The sequence below is a fragment of the Phoca vitulina genome, unplaced genomic scaffold (assembly GCF_004348235.1).
Source record: "Phoca vitulina isolate PV1807 unplaced genomic scaffold, GSC_HSeal_1.0 scaffold52, whole genome shotgun sequence".
NCBI classification, from domain to species: Eukaryota; Metazoa; Chordata; class Mammalia; order Carnivora; family Phocidae; genus Phoca; species Phoca vitulina.
In genome coordinates this window covers 5832901-5860857 of record NW_022589755.1, presented here as the reverse complement: position 1 = coordinate 5860857, position 27957 = coordinate 5832901, and the positions used below count along the sequence as shown (strand labels likewise).

Here is a 27957-nt window from a genome sequence, read left to right as displayed (position 1 = left end):
CTGAGGGACCGTCTTCCTCCTCTGTTACCGCCCTACCCCGCCTCACCCTGGCCACACCAGCCTCCTCAGGGCCTTTGCGCTGGCTGTTCCCTCAGCCTGGAATGCCTTTCCTCCACGGCTCCGCACGGCTCCCTCCTTGCCCTTCTTCCCGTTGTGGCTCACACGTGGCCTCCTCGCCTCCTCGGTGAGGTCCACGGCCCTAAATGAATTCCAGCCACGCTGTGCCGGCTTCTGTGGCTTAAAATAGCACACATTTATTCTCTTACACCTGCGGAGGTCAGAAGTCCGATGAGCCTCACTGGGCTGGAGTCAGGGTGTGGGCAGGGCTGGTTCCTCCTGAGGCCCTGGCCCGGTCTAGCCCCTCGGGGTGCCTCCATTGCCCCGATCTGGCCCCTTCTCGCCTCCAAAGCTGCGCGCCACGTAGCATCTCTGACCTGCTTCCTTCGTCAGGTCTCTTTCGGACTCTCCTCTCCTGCCTCCTCCGCCTTTAAGGCCCCTCACGATTGCCCGGGGCCCACCCGGATAATGCAGGGTCATTTCCCTGTTTTAAGGTCAGTGGATTAGCAACCTTTGTTCCCCTCTGCCATGTAACGAACACTTTGGCAGCTTCAAGAGATGGCAGGATCACGGTGTGGCCATCTCTTGGAGCCACGGATGGAGTAGAACTGAGATTCAAGAAAGAAACTTGCTTTCTCCTCAGCACTTATCCCACCGAACACTCTAGATTGTGTCCATCTGCTCCTGGTCTCTCCCCCTGGCTCACAAGGGCAGGCATTTGTGCTGTTTTCTGCTGTGCCCCGACGAGGAAACTGAGGCCCGGAGAGGTGGGTGACTCACACAAGCTGGCAAAGCTGGAAGGTGGTGGAGCGTTTGAGCTCCCAGGTCCCCCCCCCCCCCCCCGGAATTCCCGCCTGGCTAACGAACGGCCTCTCTGCTCCGCGGGCCACGGAGGGAAAGGGGCCCCCCAGGCAGATGCGGGCCAGGCCGGGAGCAAATGAGCAGATTTATTGAGGCACAGCGGCCTTGAGGAGCAGGGGGTGCAGAGAAGGGGTTGGGGCCTCCGCGGGGTCCAGGAGGTGCGGGGCCTAGTCCTTCCTCGGTGCTCTGGGGCCAGACGCGGATGCGCAGGGACCGCCCGGACGGACCGGTGGCCTGGTTCCCTCCTCCGCAGGGTCAGTCTGTCCGCAGCCAGCAGCCCTTTTCCTCTACCTCCTTGGTCACCACCAGCAGCACCTCGCACAGGCCCTGAGCCAGTGCGGCCGCCAGGAAAGCCCTGGGCAGAGAAATGAGGAGACTGAGGCCCGGGAGCCCGGGTGTTGCCTCTGGGGGAGGGGGGCCTAGCGCCAGGGCCCCAGCCCCAGGGTCGCCTCCCCCTCACCTGACGCCGTCCTCGTCCCCCAGGACCTCGGGCGCCTGCAGCTTGGAGTCCAGGTTGTAGTAGATGCCATCCACCTGGCGGAGGGCCACCCAGTGCCGCCGGCGCACTGGCAGGGACAGCAGTCCCAGAGACATGGGTGACGGCAGGTTCAGGATCAGTCCCAGCACCTGGGGCAGGGCCAGCTGGGACAGGGGCCTGCGTGGGAGAAGCAAGGTCAGGGGCCCAGGCTTACCCACTGGCCCAAGGGTACTGAACTTGTGGGACCCAGGCTGGCGTGGCAGCAGTGGCCCCCCGAGCCTGCCCAAGGACGCTCCTCACTCAGCGCGCCCTTCGTCTCCTGCCACTCACCCAATCACACGTGCACCTAAACCTCCCAGCCATCTAGCGACCACTCCCCACAACCACCCATCTGTCGTCCACCCAAACATGATTCACCTACTGACACGACTGACCAGCCAGCCAGCCACCAACTCCACAACTTACCCACCATCCTCCAACTCCTCATCCACTCTTTACCCATCTATCCATCCGTCCGTCCGTCCATCCATCCATCCATCCAACTATCCAACCACCTGTTTGCTATCCACTGCCTACCAATTATCCATCTTTTATTCACTCAACCACTCACCCACCCCATCAGCCAACCGCCACCTACTCAACACATCCAACTACCCATTTACCATCCATTTAGTCACCAGATTACCATCTATCTACCCATCATCCACCCATCGGCTCATCCTGTTGTCTATCCAGTCATTCCCTCATCTTTCTACCATCTCCCAACCCATTAGTCTGCCACCCGTCCACCATCCAGCCATGCCAACCTTCCACCCGTCTACCCCTTCCTTCTTGCCTCCTGTCCGCCCATCCGTCTCCTGCTTTGTCCCCCATGGATACTGTCACACCGCACCCACTGTGCCGGGCTTAGCACACACGATGCAGTGCTTGGGGTCCCACCTCCTTCTGTCCCACCACACGGTGGCCAGGCCCAGCCCTTGCAGGGCGGCCATGATCACGTTGACGTCATAGTTGCCGGTGCCCAGGAGGCTGCGATGGGGATTCAGCCGGGAGTCTGGGGCCAACCTGGTTGGGGGATGGTCAGAGCCTGAGTTGGGGGCCCCTGAAAAGGTCTCACCCTCCCCACAAAGCAGGAGAGTCCCAGGGTCCTTGAATCACCCAGCCTTTGGACTCTTCCCTTTGTTCAACCCCATGGCTCATCAGCCCCAAGCCTGATTCCTCCTGTCCCCAACTATCTCTGCTCTGTCCTGGAGCCACATTTCCCAGTTCAGGCCTTGTTCTCCCCCACCTGGACCCTCATCCGGCCTCCAGCCTCCCCTCCAATCCCAGGGGCTCTTTCCACTGCAGCTCCCCTGCTCCCAGCTTTCCCTGGTGCCCTGTCACCCAGGATAAAGTCTCAGCCCCTCTGCTGGCCTTCTAGTCTCAGTCCCACCCTAGCCACCTGTCCTCAACCTGTCTCCTGCCTCCCAGCCTCTCCTCCAGCTACCCCCCAGCTCAGGAGGCCCACCCTGCCACCACTTGTCTCTTTGGGTCTTGCCTTCTCCGAACAGTGGCACCTTTGTTCTTTCTCTGGGCCCCTGGTGGGCAGGGCAGGGGGAGGGGTTGGAGAGGGAAAGTCTGTATTATTTTCCTGTGTATCTGTTTGCCTGGCCTCCCTCAGGGCAGGGCTCCTACTGGACTCATCTCTGGGTCTCCAGCACGGATGGCCTCGGTGGAAAAGAGTTGACGGGACTGCTGTTGTGAATGCCAGGGGAGATGAATAAATTCTAAAATAATCGGTCTGAGGGGCTGGGACTCTGCTTGAGGATGCTGGGGGTCCACGGGAGGGCTGTAAGCAAGAGTGGGGAGGCCGGGTCATCTCTGGGGGTAGCATCATGTGGGTTACTGACAGGAGGAAGGATCCAGGAGATGACGGGCTTAGGCTAGCGCCGGGGCTGTGGGGACGGAGAGGAGACCAGGCAGAGCAGGAATAAAGAAGTGATGTTTGAAATCTTGCATAGTGAGGAGGAACATCCCAGGCTGCCAAGAGAAGGAAGCTGTTCCAGACAGAAAGAATAGCCCATGCAAAGGCCTAGAGGCATTGTAGCAGGGCTCATTCGGGGACTGGGGAGGACTGTGGTTTGGGGGTGCAGTGAGATATGACGCTGAAGAGAAAGATGGGGACCAGAGCATGCAGGGATATTAGGCTGCAGTCCTTGGGACTTCTCCCAGGGCTGCTGGGGAGCCACATGAGGGCTGTGAGCAGGGGAGGGCAGGGTCAGCGCTGGGGCTGTGCAGAGCAGGGACTGGTGGAGAAAATCCAGAAGCTGAGAGGCCTGAGGGGATGTGGGGATGGGGGTCCAGATAAGGGAAGGTGAGGCCTGAGCTGTGGCCATGGCGAAGGGCAGGTGTGAGACGCCACATTTCCATCTCTCAGTCCCAGGGTTCCCTAGGCAGGTGATGGGGCGGCTCTGTCCCTGCCTCGCTGTGAGACCTAGTGGGTCGCTCTGCCCATGAGCCCCGCTTCTCCAGGGGTTAGGATGGGTGGCGGTCACCTCTTGCAGATCTCATCGGCAGCCTCCTGGCTAAAGAGCTGCTGCTGCAGGACGTTGTTGAGGGCGTGGACGGCACACAGCTCCAGGCGTTGCCGTTCGTGATAAACGGAGGGCGGGTTCGGCTGTGCTCCTGGGGCCTGGGACATGCCGCCCTCGCCCTCGGCTCCTGCTTGGGGGCGACGGAAGAAGGTACTGGGCCTGGAATCTGGAGGCCCAAACTGCCAGCAGGCCCTGGGGGCACTGCCATTGAGGTGGGGGCTCAGGGCAGCCTGAGGGACACTGGGCCCCTGACCCTGCTCCCCAGGCGCTCTCCTGGCAACGGGGTACCTCCATCCCCTATTGCTAAGAAAAAGGCTCTTCTACTCACCTAGTAACAGAGGACCACCCCCGCCACATCCCTAAGTGAAAGGGTCCCAATGGTGGTCACCTAGCAAAACCCCTCCCCTGTCCCTAGGTAACAGGCTCCCTCTCTGGTTACCTAGCAACAGAATACCCTCTCCCCAACTAGGTAACAAGCCTCTCCTCCGGTTACTTAGCAATAGAGAAATCCTCCTGCCCTGTTTCTAGGTAACAGGGTCTCCTCTAGTCGCCTAGCAACAGAAGACTCCCCTCCTCTGTCACAAACAACAGGGTTCTCTGCTCCTGTCACTCGGCAACAGGGCCCCCTCCCCGGACACCAAGGAACAGAGCCCTTTCCCCGGCCCGTACCCCGACCGCGGCGCTCGCTCGTTGCCTGGCAACGCCCCTCACCCCGCCTGCCTCTCTGCTCCCCGAAACCAGGGGCTCCCGCATCCCCCTGGGCGGCGGCTGTGGGTTCCGAGTGCGGGGCGGGCAGCGCGGCGCTGACTGGCCAGGCCGGACGCACACAGCTCCCGGCGGCCCCCGCGTGCCGGACTACGTCTTCCGGCGGCCCCCGCGAGGGCAGCTTGGCTCGGAAGTCCACTGTCGCCCCGAGAAGGCGGAACCGCAATTCCGTCGCCGTGGTGAATCCCGGAAATATGCCCCACAGAGGCCCCCGCCCCACGCCTTCGCGCGCGGCCACGCCCCCTGGCGCTCAGAGGATTCTGGGAAATGTAGTGGGTGGGCTCTCGCGATAGCTTCCGGGAGCCTTGCTCCCGCGCGTGTGTGTGCTCGTCGTCTACGGTGGCATCAAGCCTGGTGTGAAGTCGCAGCGTGACGTCACAGTAGGGCAACAAGGGACCAGAGACACCAGACCATGCAGGGAGAAGAGCCTCCAATATTTACTGAGACAGGAGGGAGGTCGGGGGTAACCGGGGCCAGGGCCGTGGTGGGGGGACGTAAATGAGACGAAGATGTCCACCAGGGAAAGAGGAGGCTTCTCAGCAGAGATGGATCCCCGGCCTGGAGGGGAGCTGGCAGCAGCCTGCGGGGGAGATATAGGGAATAAAAGGCTGGGTTCGAGAGATGAGAGACAGACACCTGATGGGAGGGACAGACCAGGGTGGGGGTGGAGGAAGACAGAGAAGGACCGAGACCCAGAAGGGGGACGGAGACACACAGTGAGAGAGGATATAGGCTCCCAGCGAGCGGAGGACACAGAAACTCAGAGAAGGGAGCTTTGGACAGAGATAGATCTATCAAGATTCAAAACCATGGAGTAGAAGGTGAGGGAGACACAGAAATAAAGATCAGTCAACTGAGACAGAATCAGAACTGCAGACAGAACCAGACAGAGCCCGAGACCCAAGCTCGGCAGAGCAGGGGGGCCCAGGGCTTGGGGAGAGGGGCCGCACCCAGGAGGCTGCGCCAGAAGGTGGTGACAGTGGCAGAGCCCGTGACAGCGCCTGGCTCCGCAGGATTCTCTCTGTGGGTGTGCACAGCAAACCTTCGTCCTGTGGGGCCCGGGGGGCCACTCAGCTCCACGTCCACCACATGCATGTCTGTGAGGCTGGGGCAAGCAGGGTGGTCAGTCTGGCTGGCCCGGCCCCAGCCTGAACCCCCACACGCCTTCGCTCACCTGAGATCAGCCACAAGCACCCCAACCACGCGATCAAAGCCCAGGCTGGGGGCGGCCAGTGCGGCGGCCGCCATGGTGTTGGAGTTGCGGGGGGCAAAGGGGCAGAGTCCCCGGACGGGGCCTTCATAGAGCACAGTGCGACGCCCAGTGCTGGGCACTGCAGCCAGCGGTCCCTCAAGCCGGAAGCCGTCGGGGTGCGTGGCCATGGTGACGCGAAGACTCTGGAAGTGACAGCCAGGGTGATGGGACTGGGGGTCTCTGTAGGCCCCCTCTGGTCCGCCCAGGAGCCCAGCGGGCCCTCACCTGGAGGCCCCCAGCTGCGTCCAATCTGGTGATGTCCTCAGTGCCCCACAGGGCCCCCCGGGCCACAAACACAGCGTGGTTCCAGCGGTGCGAGGCCTCCAGGAGCTGCTGCTCAGTGGCCTGGTCAGCCAGGGCTGAAGGGGACCCCACCTGGGGTGGATGAAGGTGGGGAGGGGCTGAGGTCAGGGGACAGATCCCACTTTAGGGTGGGGTGGGGCCGAGGCAGGCTGGGCAGGGCTCACCAGGAGATTGGCATAGCGCAGGATTTGTGCCCCAGATTCCTGGATTATTTTAGGATGGGCCACTTCCACCACAAGGTCAGGGTGCCTGGGAGAGGGGAGAGATGGGGGAGGGCCTTGGAGAGGTATTGGACCTTCCCTCCTCAGACTCCCTCAGAGTCTCTAGAGGCCTGTCACTCTTCACCCCGGCCTGATAGGGGAAGCAGGATGGCTTGTCCTGTTTCACGTTTGGCCCAGGGAGAGTAAGGGACTCGCCTGAGATCACAGCACCTAAGTGAGGCCAGAACAGGAGCTTCAGGGAGCCCCAGCCTTTCATGGTGAGATCACTGACCTCTCCCCAAGAGCAGCGAGGTTCTGGAGCTGCAGGGAAGGGGGCACACTCCCTGCCATTCGCCCTGGGTCACGATTCCAGACAAAAGCAAGTTCTAGGCCCAGTTCTGGTCCCTGAGTCAGCAGGTGAGAAACAAGGGACTGTCCTGGGGAGAGGGAAGGAGATTCAGTGAGAGAGGGACAGAGACCAGAGGGAGGGGGACAGGGACCCAGAGGGAGGGGTCAGGGACCCAGAGGGAGGGGGCAGAGGCCCAGAGGGGGGGGGGCAGGGGCCCAGAGGGAGGGGGTCAGGGACCCAGAGGGAGGGGGATGGGGCCCCGTGGTGGGAAGTGGATGGTGCTCAGGCAGACACAGAGGCAGAGCCCGGGTGCAGATAAAGACACACATGAAGTGTGTTTGTGGAGGACAAAGGGCTTTGGGGGCTTCAGGAAGGGGCCTGGGGAAGAGGCCCCAGAGGGTCAGTGACTCACCAAGGCGGCCGTAGCCCACCACCCCTACCCTCCTCGGGACCCTGTCGAGAGCCATGCCCTTCAATCTGGTGGTCTGCGTGAGGCCTGAGCTCTGTCAGCTGCTCACTGCCCCCCTCCCCTCGAGGCCTGGGCAGTGGCTGATCTTTGGACATTTGACCCTTGATCCTCTCCAGATCCTTCCCCCTTCCCCACAGCGGCCCAGTGGAGACCGTGCAGGTTTGCTGGGGGTGGGGGGTGGGGGTGAGGATCCTGGGGCAGTGGGCACAATGACTTGGGGTTCCAGGGCCCTGCGTGGCCCCCACTATACCCAGCCCCTTCCTTCCCTGCTTTCTACCCTCCTCCCTTCCTGCTGATGTGGAAAATTTCCTCTGCAGTCCCCAGCCCCCCTTTCTGGCCAGCCAGGTTGTCATGGAAACTGCATCCTGCTTGGGATGGGGGTAGAGAGGGTTGGGAGCGAGAGAGAGGAGATGCTGGTGGGGACTCTGGGCTCCCAGTCTGTGCCTTGCTCCTGAGTTTCCGGTGCCCACCCTCAGGCCTGCTACCCACCCCCCAATCCCATGTCTTGGCACCGGTGTTTCTTGTCAACATTCCTCCTCCATCTTTTCCTCCCTTGGTTCTGTCCCTGACTCTCTCCCTCCATCCTGTCGCTGTCTCCGGGCCTCTCCCTGGACCTCCAGCCCTCCAGCCCCGCCCCGCCTTCTCTGGGCTGGCTGCCATTCTGTCCCCAGCTGGGCCAGGCCCGCATTTCCTCCCCACACCAAGTTCCCAGGGAGGCCTGGCCTGGTCGCGCCCCGTCTCCCACAGGCAGCAGGAGCTGGAGCCCAGCTCATCCCAGCCCTGTCGCCCCCGCCCCCAGCCCGGCTCCAGTCTGGTGGCCCATCACATCAGTTCACCTTGACTTCTCACCTTTCATCCACCCCTCTCCCAGCCACGATGCCACCAGCCCCCCAATACCGCACTCTCACTCCCACACCCCGCCCCCCCACCTCCCATTGTCCACGGAGAAGTCCGTGAGGCCTGCGGAGGCCCCGAGGTCCCCCCAAATGAGGCCCAGCCAAGGCGCCCTGCAGGTGCCTGGCATCGGAGACCGCGGAGGCTGCAGCGGCGGTGCGGCTCCCTGCCCCCAGCCACCACCTGGTACCCGCTGCAGTATTGCCATGGCAACCAGGATCGCGCTGAAAGAGGACGGGAGAGAAAGAGAGCATGAAAGGGAGCGACGGGGAGCCGGGCTCCGAGAGTCCCAGGTCGACAGTCAGGAGCAGATAGACGCGGACGGGGCCAGAGACCCCAGACGGCCATCGCGGCAGAGGCGGGCGGCTGTCGGGCCCCTAAGGGAAGAATGTGCTTTAGGAGGAGTCCCAGGTGGGGGAGACATAAGACGCTGTGGCGCACAGGCAGCCAGAGAAGGGGGCACAGAGCACACAGGGCCCAGGCCTGCCGAGGGTGGGGGCCCGGCTGCGCCGAGGGGAAGAGAAGGGCCCAGCCCTGCGTGTCCATGGGCCGCGTCTGCGGGGAGCGGCCCCGAGTGGACCCTCTGCTTCCTTCGGCCTGTGCGGGGCTCGACAGCACAAGACGGCAGCCCTGGCGGGTCCCACCAGCAGCCACTCGCCTGTCCTGGCCGACCCCCGGGGTTCGCTCCCCCCTGAGGGCTCCTGTTCCCTCCTGGGGCGTGAGCCCCTGAGCTTCTGAGTGACAGCGCGGCCCCCTCCCGCTCCCTTCCCTCCTGCCTCTGTGTAAGCAAGACGGCAGAGCGGCTCCCTGGGCCCGGCCCGCCTTCCCCCTTTCGGCCTGACCCCCTCGCTCCCTGCAGTGGCTTGTGGGTTTGCAGAGGGGCCGGACGCTCTCTGGTTTGGCTGTTCTGGGTTGAATTGTGTCCCCTAAAAAGATATGCTGAAGTCCTGACCTCCAGGACCGTGAATGTGACCTTATTTGGAAACAGGGTCTTTGCAGATGATCAAGTTAAGATGAGGTCCTGCTGGAGTAGGGTGGGCCCTAATCCCATATGACCGGTGTCCTTATAAGGAAATTTGGACAGAGATGAGCATGCGTGGAAGGAAGACGAGGGGGAGACTCGGGGAGAAGGGCGCGTGGAGACTGGAGTGTAGCTGAGCTGGGGGAGGCAAGGAAGGATCCTCCCCCACAGGCTCCAGAGGGAGCATGGCCCTGCCCACACCTTGATCCTGGACTCCTGGATCCGGAACTAGGAGTTGCCCAGCCCCCGGCCCGTGGAACCCCCGCGGCATGAGTGGGGGGTGGGGTGGGGACGAGGGCCCCAGTACATTCGGATGTGCTGGGTGCCTGAGCCCCTGTCTGGGGCTCCTGAGGTCAAGGGTGAGGGGCCTAAGAGTACCTGGAGGTGCTGACCCCTGTGACCCTCCGGGTGGGGCCCGTAACACTTGACTTCTCCATCCTCATTGTGCCCCCGCCCGCATTCACTGTTTTCTCTGCCCTCCATGGTTTCATGACCAAAAAAAAAAAAATTTTTTTTTTTTACTTTTTCCGTGTTTTTTTTTAAAGTAATTACAGAGCAGGTAGTCGTTGACGCAAACCTCCCTTCAGTATCAAAAGAGTCTGTGGGGCAGGTGAGGGCGGGGGGTGAAGGGGGGAGGGGCGGGGGAGGGTGTCTGGGGGCTCCGACCGCGCGTCTGTCTCTTCAGTTTCGAGGGCAGAGGGGCGGGAGGGGGGGACAGGCGTCAAACTGCAAAAAATGAACCGTAAAAGGAGGGTCGTTGGGGATGAGGGGAAAGGACACCCCCCAAAAAGCTCCTCTCTCCTGGAAGGCGGAGGGCCGGGAAGGGTCGATTGAGAGCGCGAGGAGGCAAAGCGGAGGGTTCCAGCCACTTCTCCGGAATCCTGCAGCCCCTCCCTTCGCCTGGGATGGGGGGTGCGGCCAGAACCGCGGGGGCTCCGTTCCCGGAGCCCCGCCCTGTCCTCGCGGGGGTGAGCCGCCCTGGGGTCCGCACGCGGGCGGGGCTGCGGCCCCTCCTTCCCCGACCTTCCCTGCGCGGTCCAGGCGCGGGGCCGGGGCCGTGGGGAGGGTCCCGGTGTGGCCCGAGCCCCGGCGGGTGGGGGCCCCCGCCGGCGGCCTCAGATCTGCGTCTCTTGCACATTCTCCTTGGAGCCGCTCTTGAAGAGCAGAGGTTCGTGGATGGAGTTGAGCCCCGGGGGGCCCTTGCCCCCGCAGCCCCCGCCGCTGGGGTTCCCGCTGTAGTGCGCCTTGAAGGCGGCCGCCACGTAGTGGTGGTGGTTGAGGTGGTCGCGCTCCAGGGCGGGCAGGGCCAGGTGGCTGTCCCCGCCGACGCCGCCCGCACCGGCCACGGCGGCGGCGGCGGCCACGGACACGGCCGAGGCGGCAGGCAGCTCGTCCTCCACGTTGATGATCTCCACGGTGCGCGTGGGCCCGTGGTGCTTGTGCAGCTGGTGCTGTTTGCGCAGCTTGTAGAAGGCCACGAGCATCACGGCGGCCATGAACGTGATGGCCACGAAGCAGCCGATGATGATCTTGGTGGTCTTCATGACGTCGTCCAGGTCCTTGAGGGCGTTCTCCGTCACGTCCGTGATGGGCACCGTGAACGCCTTCTCCGTGGGCCGCGAGGAGCGCGGGGCGGGCGCCGTGGTGGACGACGAGGCCGGGCCGGCGGCGTCCCCGGGCCGGCCCCCGCCCCAGACCCCGTCCGTCGTGGGCCCCGGCGGCTCCTTCTCGGTCCCCCGCGGCTGCAGGGTCTCCTCTCCGGGCTGCGTCTCCAGGGTCTCCACGGTCACGGTGGTGAAGTAGGTGTAGCCGCCGCCGCCCCCGCCGCCCCCGCCGCCCCCGCCGCCGCCTCCCGGGCCGCCCCCGCCGCCGGCGCCGCCGGCCGCCACGGGGTCCACGGCCGAGACGTTGAGCGTGGCCGAGGCGGTGGTGTTCCCGGCCGAGTTCGTCACCATGCACGTGTACTGGCCCGTGTCCTGCACCGTGACGTTGGTGAAGTTGAGCGTGCCGTCGTGCAGGACGGAGATGCGCACGCGGTAGGAGCCGTGGGTCATGAGGGTGCCGTTGGGCGTCAGCCAGTTGACGGAGGTCATGGAGGTGCCCGTGCGACACTTGAGCTCGGCGGCCATGCCCTCGGTGACGTTCAGGTCCGTGGGCGGCTCCACGATGACCGGCGCGTAGCAGGTGAAGTGCGACTGGTCCAGCTCGCCGATGTAGCGGCCCTTGAGGCCGGCGGGCGCGTGGCAGCGGGCGCAGCACGTCGTGTTGCTGGGCACCGTCTCCTTGAGCCACCAGCTCAGCCAGAGCACGTCGCAGTTGCAGTGCCAGGGGTTGTGGTTGAGGTGGACGCGCTCCAGGCGGTGCAGGGGCGTGAAGAGGTCGTGGGGCAGCGACATCAGGTTGTTGTGGGACAGGTTGAGCTCCTCCAGCGACTTGAGGTCGTCGAAGGCGTTGCGCTCGATGGTGGCCACCTGGGCGTGCATGAGCCACAGCTTGCGCAGGCTGGTGAGGCCCTGGAAGGAGCCGGGCCGGATCAGGTCCAGCCGGTTGCCGGACAGCTCCAGCTCCTCCAGGCGCACCAGGGCCGTCAGGTTGGGGATGTCCTTGAGGTTGCACATGCCCAGATTGAGGTAGCGCAGGTTGACCAGGCCCTCGAAGGCCGCCTCCGAGATGTACTCCAGCCGCTTGAGCTCACCCAGGTCCAGGCGCCGCAGGGAGGGCACGCGGTTGAAGGCGTACGAAGGGATGCTCTCGATGGGGTTGTTGCGCAGCCAGAGCTCCCGCAGCTTGGACAGGTACTCGAAGGCCTGCGTGGGCACCGTGGTGAGCCGGTTGTCGAACAGCTCCAGCGTGTTGAGGCTGGGCAGCCCGTTGAAGGCCCCCACCTCGATTTTGCGCACCAGGTTCTTGCTCAGCTGCAGGATCTCCAGGTGCCGCAGGTGCTTGAACGTGTCCGTCCGGATCACCTGGGGTGGGGGAGGGGAGACACCGGTCAGCGAGGCCTGGACGCCCGGCCCGTGTGAGTGCGCAGCGGCCGCCCCTCCCTCTCTGCGGGTGGGAGTGTGAGACCGGAAGGCCACTTTGGGAAACGGTTTGTTCCTCACGAGGCTCAACACACTGTGACACACGGTACGACACACGTTACTTACGACCGGCCCGCCCACTGCCCAGTGTTTGTTTCCCCGGAGGGAGAGGAGAGCAGTTGTCCTTCCCAGGTTTTGTGATGGGTGCTCATAGCGCCCGTGTTCATTATGGCTTAACCAGACACGACCCGAATGTCTGTCAACCGCTCAAGGACCCACGCTGTGTGTCCGCACCGTGGAACACTATGGCTCCTGAGAAGGAAGCACCTATCCATACACACGACCAATCTCATCGGCGGGCGTTGTGTTGAGGAAAAGAAGCCAGACGTGAAGGAGCGTGAGCGGTAGGGTCCCGTCCATGCCGCATCCTACACGTGCTAAGTGGTGGTCTCTAAGTGTGTGGGGGGAGGCCAGGCTGGCAAAGGGCATGAGAGAGCTTTCTGGGGTGATGGAAAGGTTCTCGGCTGGGGTGGTGGCTATCTGGATGAATAAGACTGTCAAAACTCCCCAAACTGTACCGAAAACAGGGGCATTTTGTTATATGTAAATTACACCTCAGGAAAAAAGATTAAAAATACTTACACCAACAGCTTACAGGCACTGAGCCCCACTTTGGCGCCAGACACCATTCTAAATGCTTTATGGGCAACAACTCATTTAATCCGCCAAACTGTCCTACGAGATAGGTACTTACTCAGTATCTGGGACTATGAAATCCATAAAGCTCCGAAAACCGGAAGATTTTCCCTAACTTTGGTGCCAAATACCATTCGGTGGTAGAGCCTGATCAGAACTCACGTGAAGCTATTTAGAGCTTTTATTGATCCCACTCGTGACTATTCAAACACTTCACTCGAGAACTAGTCCCACACTTGCCAAGGGGTAGAAGGTCCCAGCGGGCGGTAGAAAATATGCGCTGGACATCAGTGCCTCACCTTTTACCAGCAGATGTCAGAACATCTGGCCTCAAGGGCTTCACAGGAGGGATTATGAATTATCTCCATCTTAGCGGGAGGCAGAGAGAGGTGCAGTGACTCACCCAAGGTCACACAGGAGGAGACGACAGACTTGCTATCCGACTAAGGCCATCTGTCTCCAGAGTCCCAGCTCTTAACCCCTGAACTTGGTTGCTACCTCTCAGGGCAGAGGCTGAGGGGCCACAGGAGGGGCGGTGCTGGGCTGGGCATGGGAGGCAGAATCTTACCAGATTCTCCTTAGTAGTCACAGTGCCGGGTCTACTGAGGCGTGGCCCGATCACACAGCCATCAGATGGCATTTGTGAAGCCTGGTTAATGCCTTGAGGGAATGCTTGCATTATAATATTGAGGGGGCAATAGAGAACTCCAAATAGCATACTATGTGGGCACGACCTTGTAGGGTTTATTTTATTTAAAGTTTTTATTTTTACATAATCCCTACGGCCAGTGTGGGTCTCAAACTCACAACCTTATCAAGAGTTGCGCGCTCCACCGACTGAGCCAGCCAGGCGCCCTGTGACTTTGTAGACTTCTAAAAAGAAGCTGAAGAATTAGCTATACTCATATATGCACCAAGAAAAGACCGTAAGTACATACTCCGGGCTCTTCTTGGCAGTGAACTCCAGCTGTCAGGCATTATGGACAATTTTTATTTACTTATTTCTTTAATGAACCCAAGGTACTTTTATAATAAGCAGCAAAACACTTTAAAAAGCTTTTTTAGGGGCGCCTGGGTGGCTCAGTCGGTTAAGTGTCTGACTCTTGATCTCAGCTCAGGTCTTGATCTTAGGGTCGTGAGTTCAAGCTCCGCGTTGGGGCTTGGAGCTGGGCATGGAGCCTACTTTAAAAAAAAAGATATATAAATAAATAAATAATTATTTTTAAAAAGACTGTACTTGAGAGGCACCCAGCTTAAGGAACAATAAGATTCCTGACACTGTCATAATCACAGAGTAACAACAGCCACTGCTCATGTCAGTGCTACTCGGCAGAAATACAATGTAAGCTACATAGTTACTTTTTAAATTTCCTACAAGCCACGTTAAAAAAAAGAAAACCAAAACCAAAGCAGGTGAAATCAATTTTAATAAGATGTTTATTTAACCCAATATGTCTAAAATATTATGATTTCAACATGTAATCAAGATGAGAACTTACGAAGGAGATATTTTACCCTCTTTTTGCACACAGTCTTCGAAACTCCGTGTGTGGTTTACAGCCCGTGCGCTCAGTGGCCCGGTGTGGCCAGTGTGGCCACCCTGTTAGGCCGCGCAGGTTACCAGGCGCTTCCTTGACTCCTCGAGGCTTTGTGAACACAACTGTGTTTTATCCTCCAGCAGCTTTATGAACTAGGACTGTTAGTGCCCGTTTCCGAAAGGCGGGAACGGAGGCCCACGGAGGTGGCCGGTGGCTGGGACACCATCTGCGCAGTGAAGACAGAGCCTGGTTCGCATCCCGTCCCCACCTCCTGGCTATGGGGCCTGGTGGTTGGACTCTCTGGGCCTCCCATCCAGGGCTGGCCGTGAGGGGAGAATGAGAGCCACTTTGGGGGCCACACTGCGATTGCTGGAGAGTGCTTGGGGGCTCTTGTTGGCGTTCAGTAACGTGCGCGCCATTGGGATCAGAGCCTGTGGAGGGCGGCTCTTGAGGCAGAGAGCCCCTTACTGCGCCATCTAACTGAAAATCAGGGACGTGAGCCTGACACGCGCTGGGGCCTGCCAGTCCCCCACCGGCCCTCCTTGTCCCATCCCCTCCTCTCCATCCCATGGCCCAGCCCCATTCAGCCTCTTCCTCTCCCACCTGGACACCTGGTCCCAGATTTCTGTTTATGCCCACATCCCAGGTCCCTCCAGGAGCCCCATTATTCCCAGCACAAGTTTCTTCCGCTCCACACTGATGCAGACCAGGAATGACGCCCCATAGTGCCATCCCATAATAAGACCCAGTCTCTGCCCTCCCCTTCCTCCTCCCTTTCCTATTCATGGCAGGTCCCAGAACACAGCCTCTGAGGCTCTGCACTTGCTGTTCACTCTGCCAGGAAGACCTTCCCCACTTTTTTTCTGGTCTCCTGACATCTGTCCTTTAACACCCAGCTCCCGTGCCCCCCCCCACCCCAGCTCCTGCCTCCGCTGTCTACATGCCCTTATCATCAGAGTCCAGGCCCCTCCAGGGGTCGCAGCCCTGCCCTGGGGTCCTTGCCTCCGTGGAAACCAGATTCCTGAGGAGAACAGCCCTGGGCACCTGGCCTGAGGAAGGAGTCTTTGTGGGCTCAGGGTAAAAGGGATAGACAAGGAGATACATTTGGGCTGTTAAAACTTTGTGATTCTCAGATCACGTGAATGGTTTCCAGGAACAGTGGGATGGAGTTTGGGTGGCCGGGGAAAACACAGCTCAGAGGAGCGACGGGGAAAGGACATCAGCTAAAACCTCCTGCGGCCTCAGTGGACATGAGCTAGAATAACAAAGCAAATTTCCATATGCCTTTTCCCCCCTGCTGATAAAAGTAATATATACTCATTTCAGGAAAGAGTCTAAGAAGAAAAGAAAAATGAGCCAAAGGACCTCTACTTATGTTAACTTATGTTAACAATTTGGTATACATCCTTCTAATCTTTTTTCCTTGCATATAATGCAGGGATATATCTCTTTTTTACCTTTTTTTATATTTCACAAAATTTTGGTGACATAATATTCTCTCCTTGGCCCTGCATTTCCCCTTCATAGTAGTATTACACTGTAGGGGCACCTGGCTGGCTCAGTCAGTAGAGCGTGTGACTCTTTGATCTTGGGGTCGTGAGTTCAAGCCCCACGTTGGGGGTAAAGATTACTTAAAAATAAAACTTAAAAAAATAGTATTACACTGTATTTTCTCTTTCATGATATATGCTTCAAAAACAATTTTCATGGCTATCTAGAATTGTTTCCCAGGGTTATACCTCCTTTGGGACATTGAGTTGGAATTGCCAGGGTCAATTATTTATTTTCCGTAATACACTTCTGCCTTCTCTAATTTCCTGCAGTAAACGTGGCTAACTTTTAGAGTGGGACGAAACCCCAGTAAATGCTATCACATGAAGGAGTCTGGTCTAAAGCTCGCTGGTGGCACCCGCAGGATCTGACTTCTGGGGACCAGGGGAGGGGCGGAGCACGCTGGCAGGATGGCCTTGAGGAGGGTTGGCCTGGGGTCTCTGCAGGCAACCGGCCTTGTACCCAAGACTAGGGGGCGCAGCCCCAGGACCCTGAGAAGCCCTGGGACCCGGCTCCCATGGCCACGTGGGTGGCTGCAGCCTCGGCTCCCCCCTCGGAGGGAGAACGAGGGAGGACCAGGAAGACCCGGGCTCATCCCATGAGGTGCTACATGACAGCAGCAACAAAAAGCTTCCCTGATCAAACGTCTAGAGCCACGCAGTCCCTCCTGGAGGCGCCACTGCTGTGGGCTGAAGTCCGGGAAGTCCTGTGGGGAAGGACGGTTCCACTTTGCTCCACTCTGGGTTTCCCAAACATCACAAGCACAGAACCCTCCTCGCAGGGTGCCTTTTATCATCGCCCTGGGAAACACTGGTACGGCACAAAGCAGGCCCTCACTCGCCATTTCTATTAAAAATAATAGTAAGGACAACTGCAGCAGCAGGAGGAGGATCCGGTTGTTGCTAATCACCAGGGGGAGAATGCAGTGGGCTCTTAAAAGGTTAGACTTGAGAGTTTGGACGAGAAATCTAGAACAAAAGGGCTGCTGGCCCAGGAGCCAAAGACAACTTGCCCTCATCCAGTCTCCGTGGCACTTAGCTCTGGGGCCTCCCCAGTTTCCAGCAAACCCATCTGCAAGCTGAGCAGGAAAGCACTGTGTGCCCACCTGCTCTTCCCTCCTTCCAGGGTCCCTGCTCTCAGTGCAGCCCCCCAGCCCAACTTCCTGGTGGAAGGCGGCCTGCAGCCCTCCATGGCTCCCCAGTGCTCTCAGAGGAAATTGAGCCCGCATCAGAAGCCCTGCTTGGCCTGGCATCTGCCTGCCTCTCCCCTCCCCTCTGCACGGCCCCCTGCCCTTTGCAGTCCTCACTCCAATGACATTTAGCCAATAACAACTCCTGGAACTATCTTTGCATATGCTGTTCCCTCTTCTCAGGATGTCCTTCCCTTTTTTTCTGCCTGGAAAATTCCTGCTCACTCCCTTGGATCCAGACCAAATGTCCCTTATTTATTCATTCATCCATTGCTTTTTATTGCGTGGGGATAAAGCAGTTCTGAAGGAGCAAATGGGGGGGGGTCCTTGCTGTGAAAGGGCATCGTGACATCGACCTTACAAAGTTGTCCACAAGACTCAAGGGAATCACTGACATTTGCTTAGCACAGGACTTGGCACTGCAGGTGCTCACTGAGCGGAGGTGACAAATGCCAGGCTCTGGACTGAGCATTCGTTGGTCACATCAGCTGTCCCCCACCAGCCCTGCAAGGCAGGTGTCATTAGGCTTACTTTTCGGAGAAGGAACCTGCTCAGTGAAGTCACATAATGAGGAAGCAGCAGAGCTGGGGTGTGAACCCGGAGGCCGAGGCTCAGTGAGGTCCAGTGACTCGGTAGGGCTGCCCACTGTGCCCACTGGGAAGCGCACAGCTGGGATTCCAGCCCACATCTCCCTGGTCCTCTGGAAAGAGTGACCGCAACTACCGTACGTCCATAAGGTGCTTGCTGGCAGAGTCTGAGGCCGCTCCTGCTCTGTGTGCTTTGTCTCAGGAGCGATGGGAAGGGCGTGTGTGAAGGGAGATGAGGGGCATTTCCAAGGGGGGTGGGGTCCCCCCAATCACTTTACTAATGCACTTGAGATCTAGGCAGGACGGGGGTGTTGCTGCAAAGGGAAGCCTGGTTTTATTGAAGATGTGCTGTAGGGTTGCTTTAAATAGTGAGTGCTTTTATTTTTACCAGGATTCCAGTCAATTCTCCCTCCTCTGCAGGATGCCTGGGGAGCAGCCTAGTGGGGAGTTGCCGGGTCTGGGTTTGAATCGTGGCTTTGCGGCTGACCAGCTGTGTGACCTTTGGCGAGTGTCCTAATATCTCTGAGCCCACTTTCCTCACAGGTACTGCAGGATCACTGTGAGGCTTGGACGAGGTCGAGAGTGCTTGGAACATGGCAAGCATGCAATAATATATATATCTAAAATTGTTGATTCAGCTCATAGTGAGCATGACCATTTGTCCAACTTTGGGCATCCATTTTCTTCCTCAGCATCTTTCTTCTACATTGGTTAACATGTAGTTCAGACACCACCACATCCTTGCTCACAGTCCTCCCAAGGCTCCCTATCACCCTCGACCTGGGGTCAGAGGCCCTGCAGGACTGTCCCATTGCCTCTCCTCTACTCCAGCCATAGGGAGATGTATGGGTTCCACACGCTCTCCGTGCCCTGCCCAACATCTCTGCCTTTGCACAGGCCGTGCCCCCTGCCTGGGATGCCATCCTCCTCCTTGTTCTCTGGGAAATTCCAGTTGTCATCGTCCACCAAAACCCTCTTTGTTCCCCTGCTCACTAACATGTCATACACATTCTCTTATCACACTGGCTTAATGCGTCCTTCTTCTTGGCTAGGCTATGAGTGGACGCCATCTGGATGGTTTCCGCATTCCCTAGTTCATGGCCAACTTCAGCCAAGCGTGTTGAGTGAATGGCCAGAATGGACAAGGCTTGGATTTGGAGAGCACCCCAGTTGTGTCAGCTGTTGTGTACCTGCACACCTTTTGGCCTGGGTGACAATTCCAACGTGTTGAAACCCTCAGTGACAGAACTGGCTCCAACTTACTCTTTTTTTTTGGTTAGCATTTGCCATCTTACTTGCTTTCATCCATTCTGACCTGGTGTCTTAGGTGTGTCTTTTGGATTTTGTTTTTAATATAGTCTGAAAATCTCTGTTTTAATTGGATGTTTAGTCCATTTACATTTATTGTAATTACTAATACATTGGGAATTATTCTCTTATTTTGTGCTTTTTGTTTGTCCTGATTTTTTGCAGCCTATTCTTTCTCTTTCCTGCCATCTTTTTCATTGATTTTCTTTTTATTCCATTTCCCTCATCTACTCTTTTATAATTTTTAAAAAAGATTTTATTTATTTGAGAGTGAGTGAGTGAGAGAGATAGAGCACAAGCAGGGGGAATTGCAGGCAGAGGGAGAAGCAGATTCCATGCTGAGCAGGGAGCCCAACGTGGGGCTTGATCCCGGGACCCTGGGATCGTGACCTGAGCCATGATGCTTAACTAAGCCACCCAGGTGCCCCTCTAGTTTAGAATTTATATATTTTCCCTTTCTCTTCTTTTAGTGGTCACCCTTAAAATTTAACATGCATACCTAAAGACCACAGTCAGCCAGTTCCTCTCCTCTCCTCCCAAGCAATACAAAGCTGACCCCATCCCTACCCTGAAACAAAGCATCACCCTGGGCAGGTTCCTGATGAGGCAGAAGGGCAGAGCCAGTATTTGTTACGTGCCTGTTGTGTACCAGACCCCGTACCAAATGCTCTGAGGTGGTGATCTTATTTAGTTCTTGTGGAAATCCTGTCACGTGGGGGTTATCAGCCACATGTCTCTGTCTCCCCTCCTATCTGATGGTTTACTGCAGAGGAAAAGTTATCTGCCTTCAGTCTCACAGCTCCAAAGTAGCGGAACCAGGACTCGAAGTCTGCTTCTCCTCAATCTAAATAAATATGAAGTCTCTGTCGCGTCTCTGCGCCCTAAGCCAAGAGGGTTGGGCTCTCTGTTGTTTCCAATGTAGTCTTTGAGCTGTGGCGCCTGTTCTTTATTCAACCATTACCCACGTGTTGATTTGCTCATTTGACGGATATTCTTTGAGTGTCTGCTATGTGTCAAGTATCTTGCTGGGCTCTGGGGATCCAGCTGTGGACAAGAAAGACACAGCCCTGACTTCCCAGAGCCTGACCTCAAGTGAGGAGGACACTAAACAGAATAATTATGCAAATGATCATTTAAGTGGTGATGGTGTAAACAGCTCGCAGGTGTTGCCCTGCCTGTAGGGGGAGAGGCAGGTGTGGGCTGCTCCACAGCACAGTTTGACCCCCCCCACCCCCCGCCAGCAGATCATCTTAAACCGGGGCACTCCTGTGACCACTGGCCCAGGGTAGGATGGACAAGGTGGGGACTGGTTCTTGGAGTCTTGGAGGGGACATTGGGCCTGGAAGGACACTGATGTTCTGTGATGTTGCAGAGGAGGTAATCCTGGGGTCTCGCTTCTGACAGCCACCTAACAGCCAAGTGCCCACAGCCCCTCACTTCTTCAGCCCACGTTTGCTGAGCCCTCCTCCACACGCGCCTGGCTCTGTGCTCAGTATCAAGGGTACAGATGCCGATCAGGCAAGGGAAGGCGGCCCCATTGAGGACCACTCCCAACCCTAAGGGGGACCTCTCCTCTCCCTTCATCCTGGAACTTGGCCTATTCTTTAGGGGACTTTCCACTTCAGCTATGGTAGGTAAACATCACTAACACTGAAAACCCCCCCTGCATTCTGTTGGGGTTTTTAAGAAACTAAACCGTCAAGAAATCCTTTATTAAAAATTTAACTGTGGTAGGAAATGATTAAGTGAATTGTTCATCTTAACACTATGAAGATAAATTGTTTTTATACATTTTGAATGTAATGAACCAATAACAAAGTTTAGTAGCTTACTGTCTTTTCTTGTGTTTTTTGCATTCACAATTTTAAAAATGTTTTTCTGTACCAAGTGCTTTTGTGATGACTTCTTGTAGTTCCTCCTTCCCTGAGATAAGGGCCTTGTGCCTCTCTTTTCAGTGGGGACTTCCTTGAGGGAGGCTGGCAGGCTTGGGGGCTCCTGCACTGAGCTTCTTGGGCCTAGACTCAGCCTCCCGGGGCCTCGGTATCCTCCTCTGTAACATGGGTGCAGGGGGCCCTGAGGACTAAGTGAGAACAACCCCGTATCACAGCAACTCAGCAGAGCCCAGGGGCAGGGTGACCACTTAGAACACAACATCTCCTCCTTCAGTGAAATCCATAATTGTTTCTGTCAACCTCACCCCTTCGCGGCCCAAAAACAAGTTCTAAACCTGCTCGAAGGTTCCAGGCCATGCTGGCACTGAGCTCTACCGGCAGGTGCCCAGAGGCTCCATGCCCCACCTTCCAGGAACCACGCTGGGTGAGGGTGGCTGGAGCCAACTCTCAGCCCCCTCGGGCTGGCCCTCCACCGCTGCATGGGGCGGTGGGTGGGGAAGGGCTCTGGCCAGAGCTCAGCGGCCCCCACTATTAACCTGAGAGGAGAGAGCGCAAACTCCACTCTTCCTCAGCACCCCAGGCAGACTTAGACTTGTCTTGTCCCTGCCCCAGCCCCACCGACTGCCCTCACTCGTGAGCCCCGTAGCCTGCTGGTCACACCGCTGGAGTCCTGATGGCTGCCCCTTTACTACCTCTGTCACTTGGGGTCAAGTTTAGGCCTGCTTCCCCATCTGTGCAAGGGGATTATAAAATCTACGTCCTAGGATTGGTGAGAGGATTAAATGCCTTTTCACACATTAGGAGCTTAGTGCCTGAGAGCTTCTGTGACTTTCCTTCTCCTCCTCCACACTTGGGCTCATGCTGTCCCCTCCTGGAACAGCATCCCAGCCTCTGCACCTGCTCAGGGCACTAGTCACTCAAGGCTCCCTAAAAAAAAGCCTTTCTCCTTGCTAAGGCCTCCTAACCATCCCAGCCCCGTGAGACCTCTTCCTCCCAGGTGCCCGCCCCATTCACTCACGCGTGTGACCATCCGTCCACTCACCCTGGCCTATTCCCCTCCCTCCTGTCCTCCCCCTCATCTCCTCCCATTCATCCACCTAGGAGCTGCCTTCTCAGGCCTCCTGGGGCAAGCCTTGCCCTGTTGGTGGAGTCTGGCCTGTTCCCCACCTCTGCACCAACCGGCACCCCTAGCCCAGACAGGCATCTGAACCTGGGTGTAGATAATGCCTGGGGAGGAGAGGTAAGATCTATATCAGGAGCTAAGTACAGCCCAGCTTTGCCTAAGGCAGTGGGTGGGCGGGACCAGGAGAAGGCTCAGGCCGGGGCCAGACACCTCCTTCCCAGGGAGGCTCCCTGGCCCCCGCCCCCCCCCCCCCAATGCTCAGCTCCCACCTCCATCAGGAGCACAGAGCAGGTCCTGTTCACTGTGCCTACAGCAGAGCCTGGCACACAGTAGTTGCTCAATAAACGAATCAGGGTTGTGAACTGGGGGCCGCAGAGTGACAAGCCAGGGCCCGGCAGGCCCAGGATGGGCAGTCAGTACAGGGAGAGGGCCTCATGGTCTCAGGGCAGCTCCCAGCGTGGAGCCCGCTTCCATGTGGGGCGAGACTCACTTCTGGGTGTCATAGTCGTGAGGATTAAACTAGGTACCGAACCCTCGAGGAAAGGTGCCTGGTGCCAGGCAAGTGCAGAGCGTGGCCGTGGCCATTCAAGGTCAAGGCGTGTTTTCCGCAGGGCTGGAAGGGCAGGGCTGGGCAGTGTCTGGGCCCAGCGGAGGGCAGCCCGAGTGTGGTGTGGCTGGGTCAGGGACAGGCCAGCCTGGGAAGGGTCTTCGCTGCAAGGGGAGCACTAGCCGGTTTAAAGTCCAGGGATGACGCGGTGACTCTGATTGGGGCGGGGAACAGCGGGGGACAGGAAGACTGGAGGAAGCTGGGGCGAGTGTCCCAATGAGCAAGGACAAGGCCAGAGCAGGGGCTGGCTGTGTGGACAGAGTCAGGGCTCTGATACAATGTTGTGATTGTATCACCAGGGTTACAGAGAGCCCAGATAACTACGAATTAGGAAACGTCTGGAATAGTGTTGAAAATATCCAGTTCTGCAGCCAGACTGCCTGGGCTAAGTCCCAATTCCTCTCCGGACTGTGGCCTCTTGCACAAGGGCCTTCCTCTCCTACACCACGGTCTCCCCAGCCTGTGACATGGGTAAGAACAGGACTTACTCACAGGGCTGTTGTGGAAAGAGCCTGGAGCATGGCTGGGGGCCACACACATCCCCCTCCTCCCACCCTCCCTGGTGAGAGGCGGGCTCAGAGAGGTGATGTAATTAATGGAGGGGGAGACAGGGTTCTTCTGTCTCTCAGGCCTCAGCTACTCAACTAAAACATGGGGACCCCCACCTGTCCCTCTACTGGGAGGGGCTCTGTAAGATGGCAAGACCTTCTCTGATTTGTTGATTTCATGGTTGTGTTTTGGGCCAGTGGTGACTTGACAAGTGTGCACAAGTGTGATCAATACATTTGGGATGCCATGGGGATCGGGGGGCCTTGACCTGACTGGGGGTTCAGGGAAGGCACCTCTGAGGTTGAGACATTTCCCTGAGTCAGTAAAGACCAGGGTGGGGGCTCCTGGGTGGCTCAGTCGTTCAGCGTCTGCCTGCGGCTCAGGTCATGATCCCGGGGTCCTGGGATGGAGCCCCGCATTGGCTCCCTGATCCACAGGAAGCCTGCTTCTCCCTCTCCCACTCCCCCTGCTTGTGTTCCCTCTTTTGCTGTGTCTCTGTCAAATAAATAAATAAAAATCTTAAAAAAAAAAAAGACCAGGTGACCGTGACAAAGGTCTCACTGTCAACACTTGCTAGAGCTGCTCAGGAGCAGGCCACTCACCAGCGTCCCCTGCTAGGTCCTCAGGAGCGAACATACATACACTGCCTCATATGACCAGCATCCCCCACTAGCACACAGTGGCGCTCAGGACATTTGTCCAAAGAACGAAGGCATTGAATTTCTCAGCAGCTCTATGTTATTATCCCCATTTCACTGATGACGAAACTGAGGCCCAGACGGGTTCGATAATGTACCCCAGGAAGAGCTGTGAGTCACACCTCACTGTCCCCCACAATCATAAGTGCTGGTGCTGAGCAGATGAAGGGGAGAGTGGAACAGCATTCCAGAAAGAGAGAACATCAAGCGTGAAGGCGCTGAGCTGAGTGGGAGCGGAAGGGGGCCAGCGTGAGGGCCCAGCGATGCAGGAGGCCGGCGGGGCCACGTCCTGAAAGGTTCTGTCTCGGGTAGGCTCAGACGGGGAAGGTGACAGGTGGGACACCTGGGGGATTGAGCTCCAATGGTGTCGGACTCCACTACCCGTGTGGCTCGCTGACAGTCCCAGGGGCGTGTGGTCAGGCCCGAGCCCAAGGCGCCCTGGGCACCAGTTCTGCTCCAGCCCGCAGCACGCAGGCCCCTCTCCACGGAGTGGAACGGGGAGGAGTCCCACTGTGCCTGCCGTGGCTCAGGAGGAGTCTACATCTAAAGTCAGGCCGAGGGAGAACCCCACACTGGAAACAAGCCAAATGCCCATCAATAGGAAATGGATGAAGAGATGGTGGTAACTTCATTGGACAGAATATCATCCAACAATAAAAGGGTAAGAGCGGAAGCACTGTGGCTTCGAGACAGGACAAGGAGGAGTCCCGGCAGCCGCGGGGAGCACACAGAAGCCGGGCAGACAGAAGTGTAGACACGAGATTCTGTGCGTGAGGCTCAGAAGTGAGGAGTCAGGGGAGGGCCTGTCTCGTGAAATGGGAGAAGTAATTCTGTCCTCATGGGAATGAAGAGGTCCCTGCAGGAAAAGCACTCCCAGTCCCCCGCTCAGGGTCAGTGCTCAGCAAACTGGTTTCTCTTCCCTTCTCCGGGGGCTGGTGAGCAAATCCCAGTACAGACTTCTGTCTTCAGCTTGTACAACCTTTTGTACATATTATTTTTAAGTATAACTTTTCCTTGATTACAAAAAGTACCCAGTGCACTCACTGAAGAAAATTTAGACGTTAAAGAGAGTGAAAAGAAGAAACTCAATATCCTCCAGAACACTAGTGCGAAGAGAAAGGCAGTATGAACAGTTCTGAGTGGTCCCTGCGTTTTATTTTTGCTTTCCCTGCAGTGTTTAAAACACATGGGACGTCCTACTTGCATCCTTTGAAAGCTCAGGATCCTATTCTAAGCATTTCCCTGTGTCATTGGATATTCTTCGAAGCTCTGTTTTGAATAGCTGCATCACATTCTGTTGTAAGAACCAATGCCAGGATGACCAAGAACTGACCCGGCTTCCACCCTCTGGCCCTTGGGCCATCCTTCGACCTCACTCTCTGAAGCACCTCTAAGCCCCTCTTTCGGGTGGGTGGATTGGTTTCTTAGGACAGAGGCACCCTTCCTTGTCGAGTGCCCTCACACACTGCCCAAACGACCTCATGGCGGACCCCGAGGGACCCTGGGCAGCTCCCTGAAAGCTCCATGGCTCCATGTACTTTGTTAGGTTAAGTACATGCATGACCTCTGACCCAGCGATCCCCCTGGTGTGTATGCCAAAGATGTTATCACGCAGCTTCCAAAGGGGTCTCCAGGGAGAATTTGTGGTGGAGGCAGCTCCACGCCTCCCAGGTGTCTGTCCTGACTTGGGAGGTGGAGGGCAGGAAGTGGGGGGGGCACCCATCAAGGAGAATTCTGCAGCAGTTAAAGCAACAGAGTAGACACACACACACACACCAACACACACACACACACACACGCACACGCACACACCCCGATGTGGATGGCTCTTAAAAACCCAGGCTGGGTGAAAACAGTGAGACAAAGAAAGCCATCTATAATGCAGCTTCATTTACATAAATCAAAAATACATGCACACAAAGCAACAATAAGCATTTTGTAAGAACACACACAAGCAGAAAGATCCACAGTAAACACATTAGGACAATTGGCTCCGGGGAGGAGGGGAACAGAGCGGGGACAAGGGTACAAGGCAGTGGAGGAAGAAGGAGGACCCCAGCCTCGTGGGGGGGGCCGGGGGGCTGTGTGAGGTGTGAGAGCACTGGCACGTGGCCTGAGTGGCATGGGGGCTGGGAGGTAGGGGGCCTCTGGCTAGAAGGTATCTCCTTGAGCTCTGGGCTTTCACACCCCTGTCCCATCTCAGAAACAATTAGGGGCCCGTGGAAGACTGCAGATAGTTAAAAATTATTTTGCTCCTGAAGGGCATGTGCTGTCCCTGTCATGTCTCAGAACAGCGTTTGAGCCCTCCCCGAAGGTGAATGCCACTGTTCTAGAGAGGCCGGTGGTTCTTGCAGGCGCTGCAGGGACCCGCCTTCCATGCGCGCGCGCACACACACACACACTGCCAAGTCCTCAAGGTGGGAGCTCGGGAGGCGGCCTTCCTTCCATAGACAAACATCTGCTGAGCACCTAGTGTGTACCAGGCTCTGTTCAGGTGCTGGGCATACAGCAGGGAGCACGGTGAAGTCCCCACCCTCGTGGGAGTGACCATCAGTGCGGAGCCAGACAACAAGCAAGTGACCATGGACAGGACAGGGCAGACTCTCGGATCCCCAGAACTCTGGCCATTTCTATGGGGCTTTGGTGTCAGGCCGTGTGTATGCGTGCGTGTAAGTGTGTGTGTGTGTGTGTGTGCACACACACACGCACACACTCCCATGCAAGTGTGGGGGAAGCACCAGCCATTGTGAGGGAGGACAACACCGAGAGAGCAGGACACACAGGACTTGTAGGGCAGCGCCTCTGTGATCTTCCCTCTAACCCTGAGATTCTGCTTCTAGGAATTTATCCCAAGGGCGGGTTCTGGAAAGTTCCAAGAATGCGCACCAGGGATGTTGACCACAGTGCTGTCTCTATCACTTCCAGCACTGGGAGGAAGGGACCGGCGCAGTAACGGGAAGGCCCTGCACCGGGATCCCATGGAGCCACTAACACTGACATTCTAGACTCGTGTCAGCGTCAGGGAGAAAGACGCTCCTGTTACGCCCTCAGGTGTCTAAGGTCAGCTGCAAACCAGTGTCAAGCGGTGTGATTTCATTTTTTTCTCCAAAAAGTAAAGAAAAAGAAAAGCCAGAAATCCGTTGGCCAGGGCTGCCCACCGGACACGCACCGGGAGCATGCGTGGAGAGGATCTGAACGGAAAGAACTAGATGCTAATGGGGTTACCTGTTTGTCGAATTCCGCTTGGCTTTTGTCCCTGTGTTTTTACTTAGGTGTATTTTCTAGTTTTTCTAAATTAATTTGCATTCATTCTGTAATAAATAATTTAAAAATCCATTGACATGGGCACAGGAAAGAGCCAGGAAGGCTTTAAAACAAAATATAAACAGTAGTTATTTATATCTAGGTGGCGGGACTAGGGGTGATTTTTTTTTCATTTTTTTATTTGGATAATTAAAAAGTTATTTCCTCAAGCTCCTCTGATGGTTCCCTCGGCAGCCTCAATCCCGCCCCCCACCTGCAGGGTGTCCCCGAAGGGAGGCCCGTTTCACTGAATGTTCACAAGAGTCCACTCTTGGGGGCAGGACACTCTCCACCCTGGGGGAGCAGGCAGTTTGGGGGCGCATGATGCATGCCTACAGCAGACCTGTGCATGACTTACAAATTAGTTCACCCACGTCCATGGGGCTCCATCCCTCTGACAGGGGTGTGGATCAAAAGTCTGGAAGCCAGAGGCCTGGGAGACGGGGTGACAGACACCCAAGCAAACAGGCCCAAGCAAAGGGGCCAGCTCAGACCTAAAACCCAGGAGTCATCCTCTCTTCTCTCTTCCCACACCCACTCTGCTGGAAAATCCTGTTGTCTCCACCTTCCAAACAGACCCAGAATCTGCCCACTTCTCACCACCTCCACTGCAACCAGCCTGGTCCCAGCCGAGCTCCCGGCATTTCTCTCCCGAATTCTGCACCAGCAAG

At 57.4% G+C, this 27957-nt stretch overlaps 3 protein-coding genes across 6 annotated transcripts in view; all 3 read right to left on the bottom strand.

Annotated features, from left to right (window-relative positions):
• Positions 1-990: 990 nt before the first annotated feature.
• JOSD2 (Josephin domain containing 2) lies at positions 991-4919 on the bottom strand. 3 transcript variants are annotated; one of them, XM_032388024.1, is made up of 5 exons: positions 4639-4919; positions 3931-4099; positions 2336-2461; positions 1379-1573; positions 991-1273 (listed from the first exon to the last, which is right to left on the bottom strand). In XM_032388024.1, exons 2-5 carry the CDS (start codon positions 4074-4076, stop codon positions 1174-1176), a joined length of 567 nt encoding a protein of 188 aa, XP_032243915.1. In that variant the 5' UTR covers positions 4077-4099; positions 4639-4919; the 3' UTR covers positions 991-1173. The 3 variants fall into 3 exon arrangements, with proteins under 3 accessions (XP_032243915.1, XP_032243916.1, XP_032243914.1); XM_032388025.1 differs by having other exon boundaries at positions 3931-4096; positions 4681-4919; XM_032388023.1 differs by having other exon boundaries at positions 3931-4096; positions 4639-4918.
• A 296-nt stretch (positions 4920-5215) lies between these two features.
• ASPDH (aspartate dehydrogenase domain containing) lies at positions 5216-7536 on the bottom strand. The gene is made up of 7 exons (XM_032387989.1): positions 7251-7536; positions 6782-6926; positions 6454-6538; positions 6212-6361; positions 5909-6129; positions 5685-5839; positions 5216-5314 (listed from the first exon to the last, which is right to left on the bottom strand). Exons 1-7 carry the CDS (start codon positions 7303-7305, stop codon positions 5271-5273), a joined length of 855 nt encoding a protein of 284 aa, XP_032243880.1. The 5' UTR covers positions 7306-7536; the 3' UTR covers positions 5216-5270.
• A 2364-nt stretch (positions 7537-9900) lies between these two features.
• LRRC4B (leucine rich repeat containing 4B) overlaps positions 9901-27957 on the bottom strand; it is a 37387-nt gene continuing 19330 nt past the window's right edge. For both annotated transcript variants that reach the window (XM_032387970.1, XM_032387969.1), the window contains exon 3: positions 9901-12188. In XM_032387970.1, coding sequence (XP_032243861.1) covers positions 10338-12188 — 1851 coding nt within the window. In that variant the 3' untranslated portion in view covers positions 9901-10337. The remainder of the gene's footprint in view (positions 12189-27957) is intronic.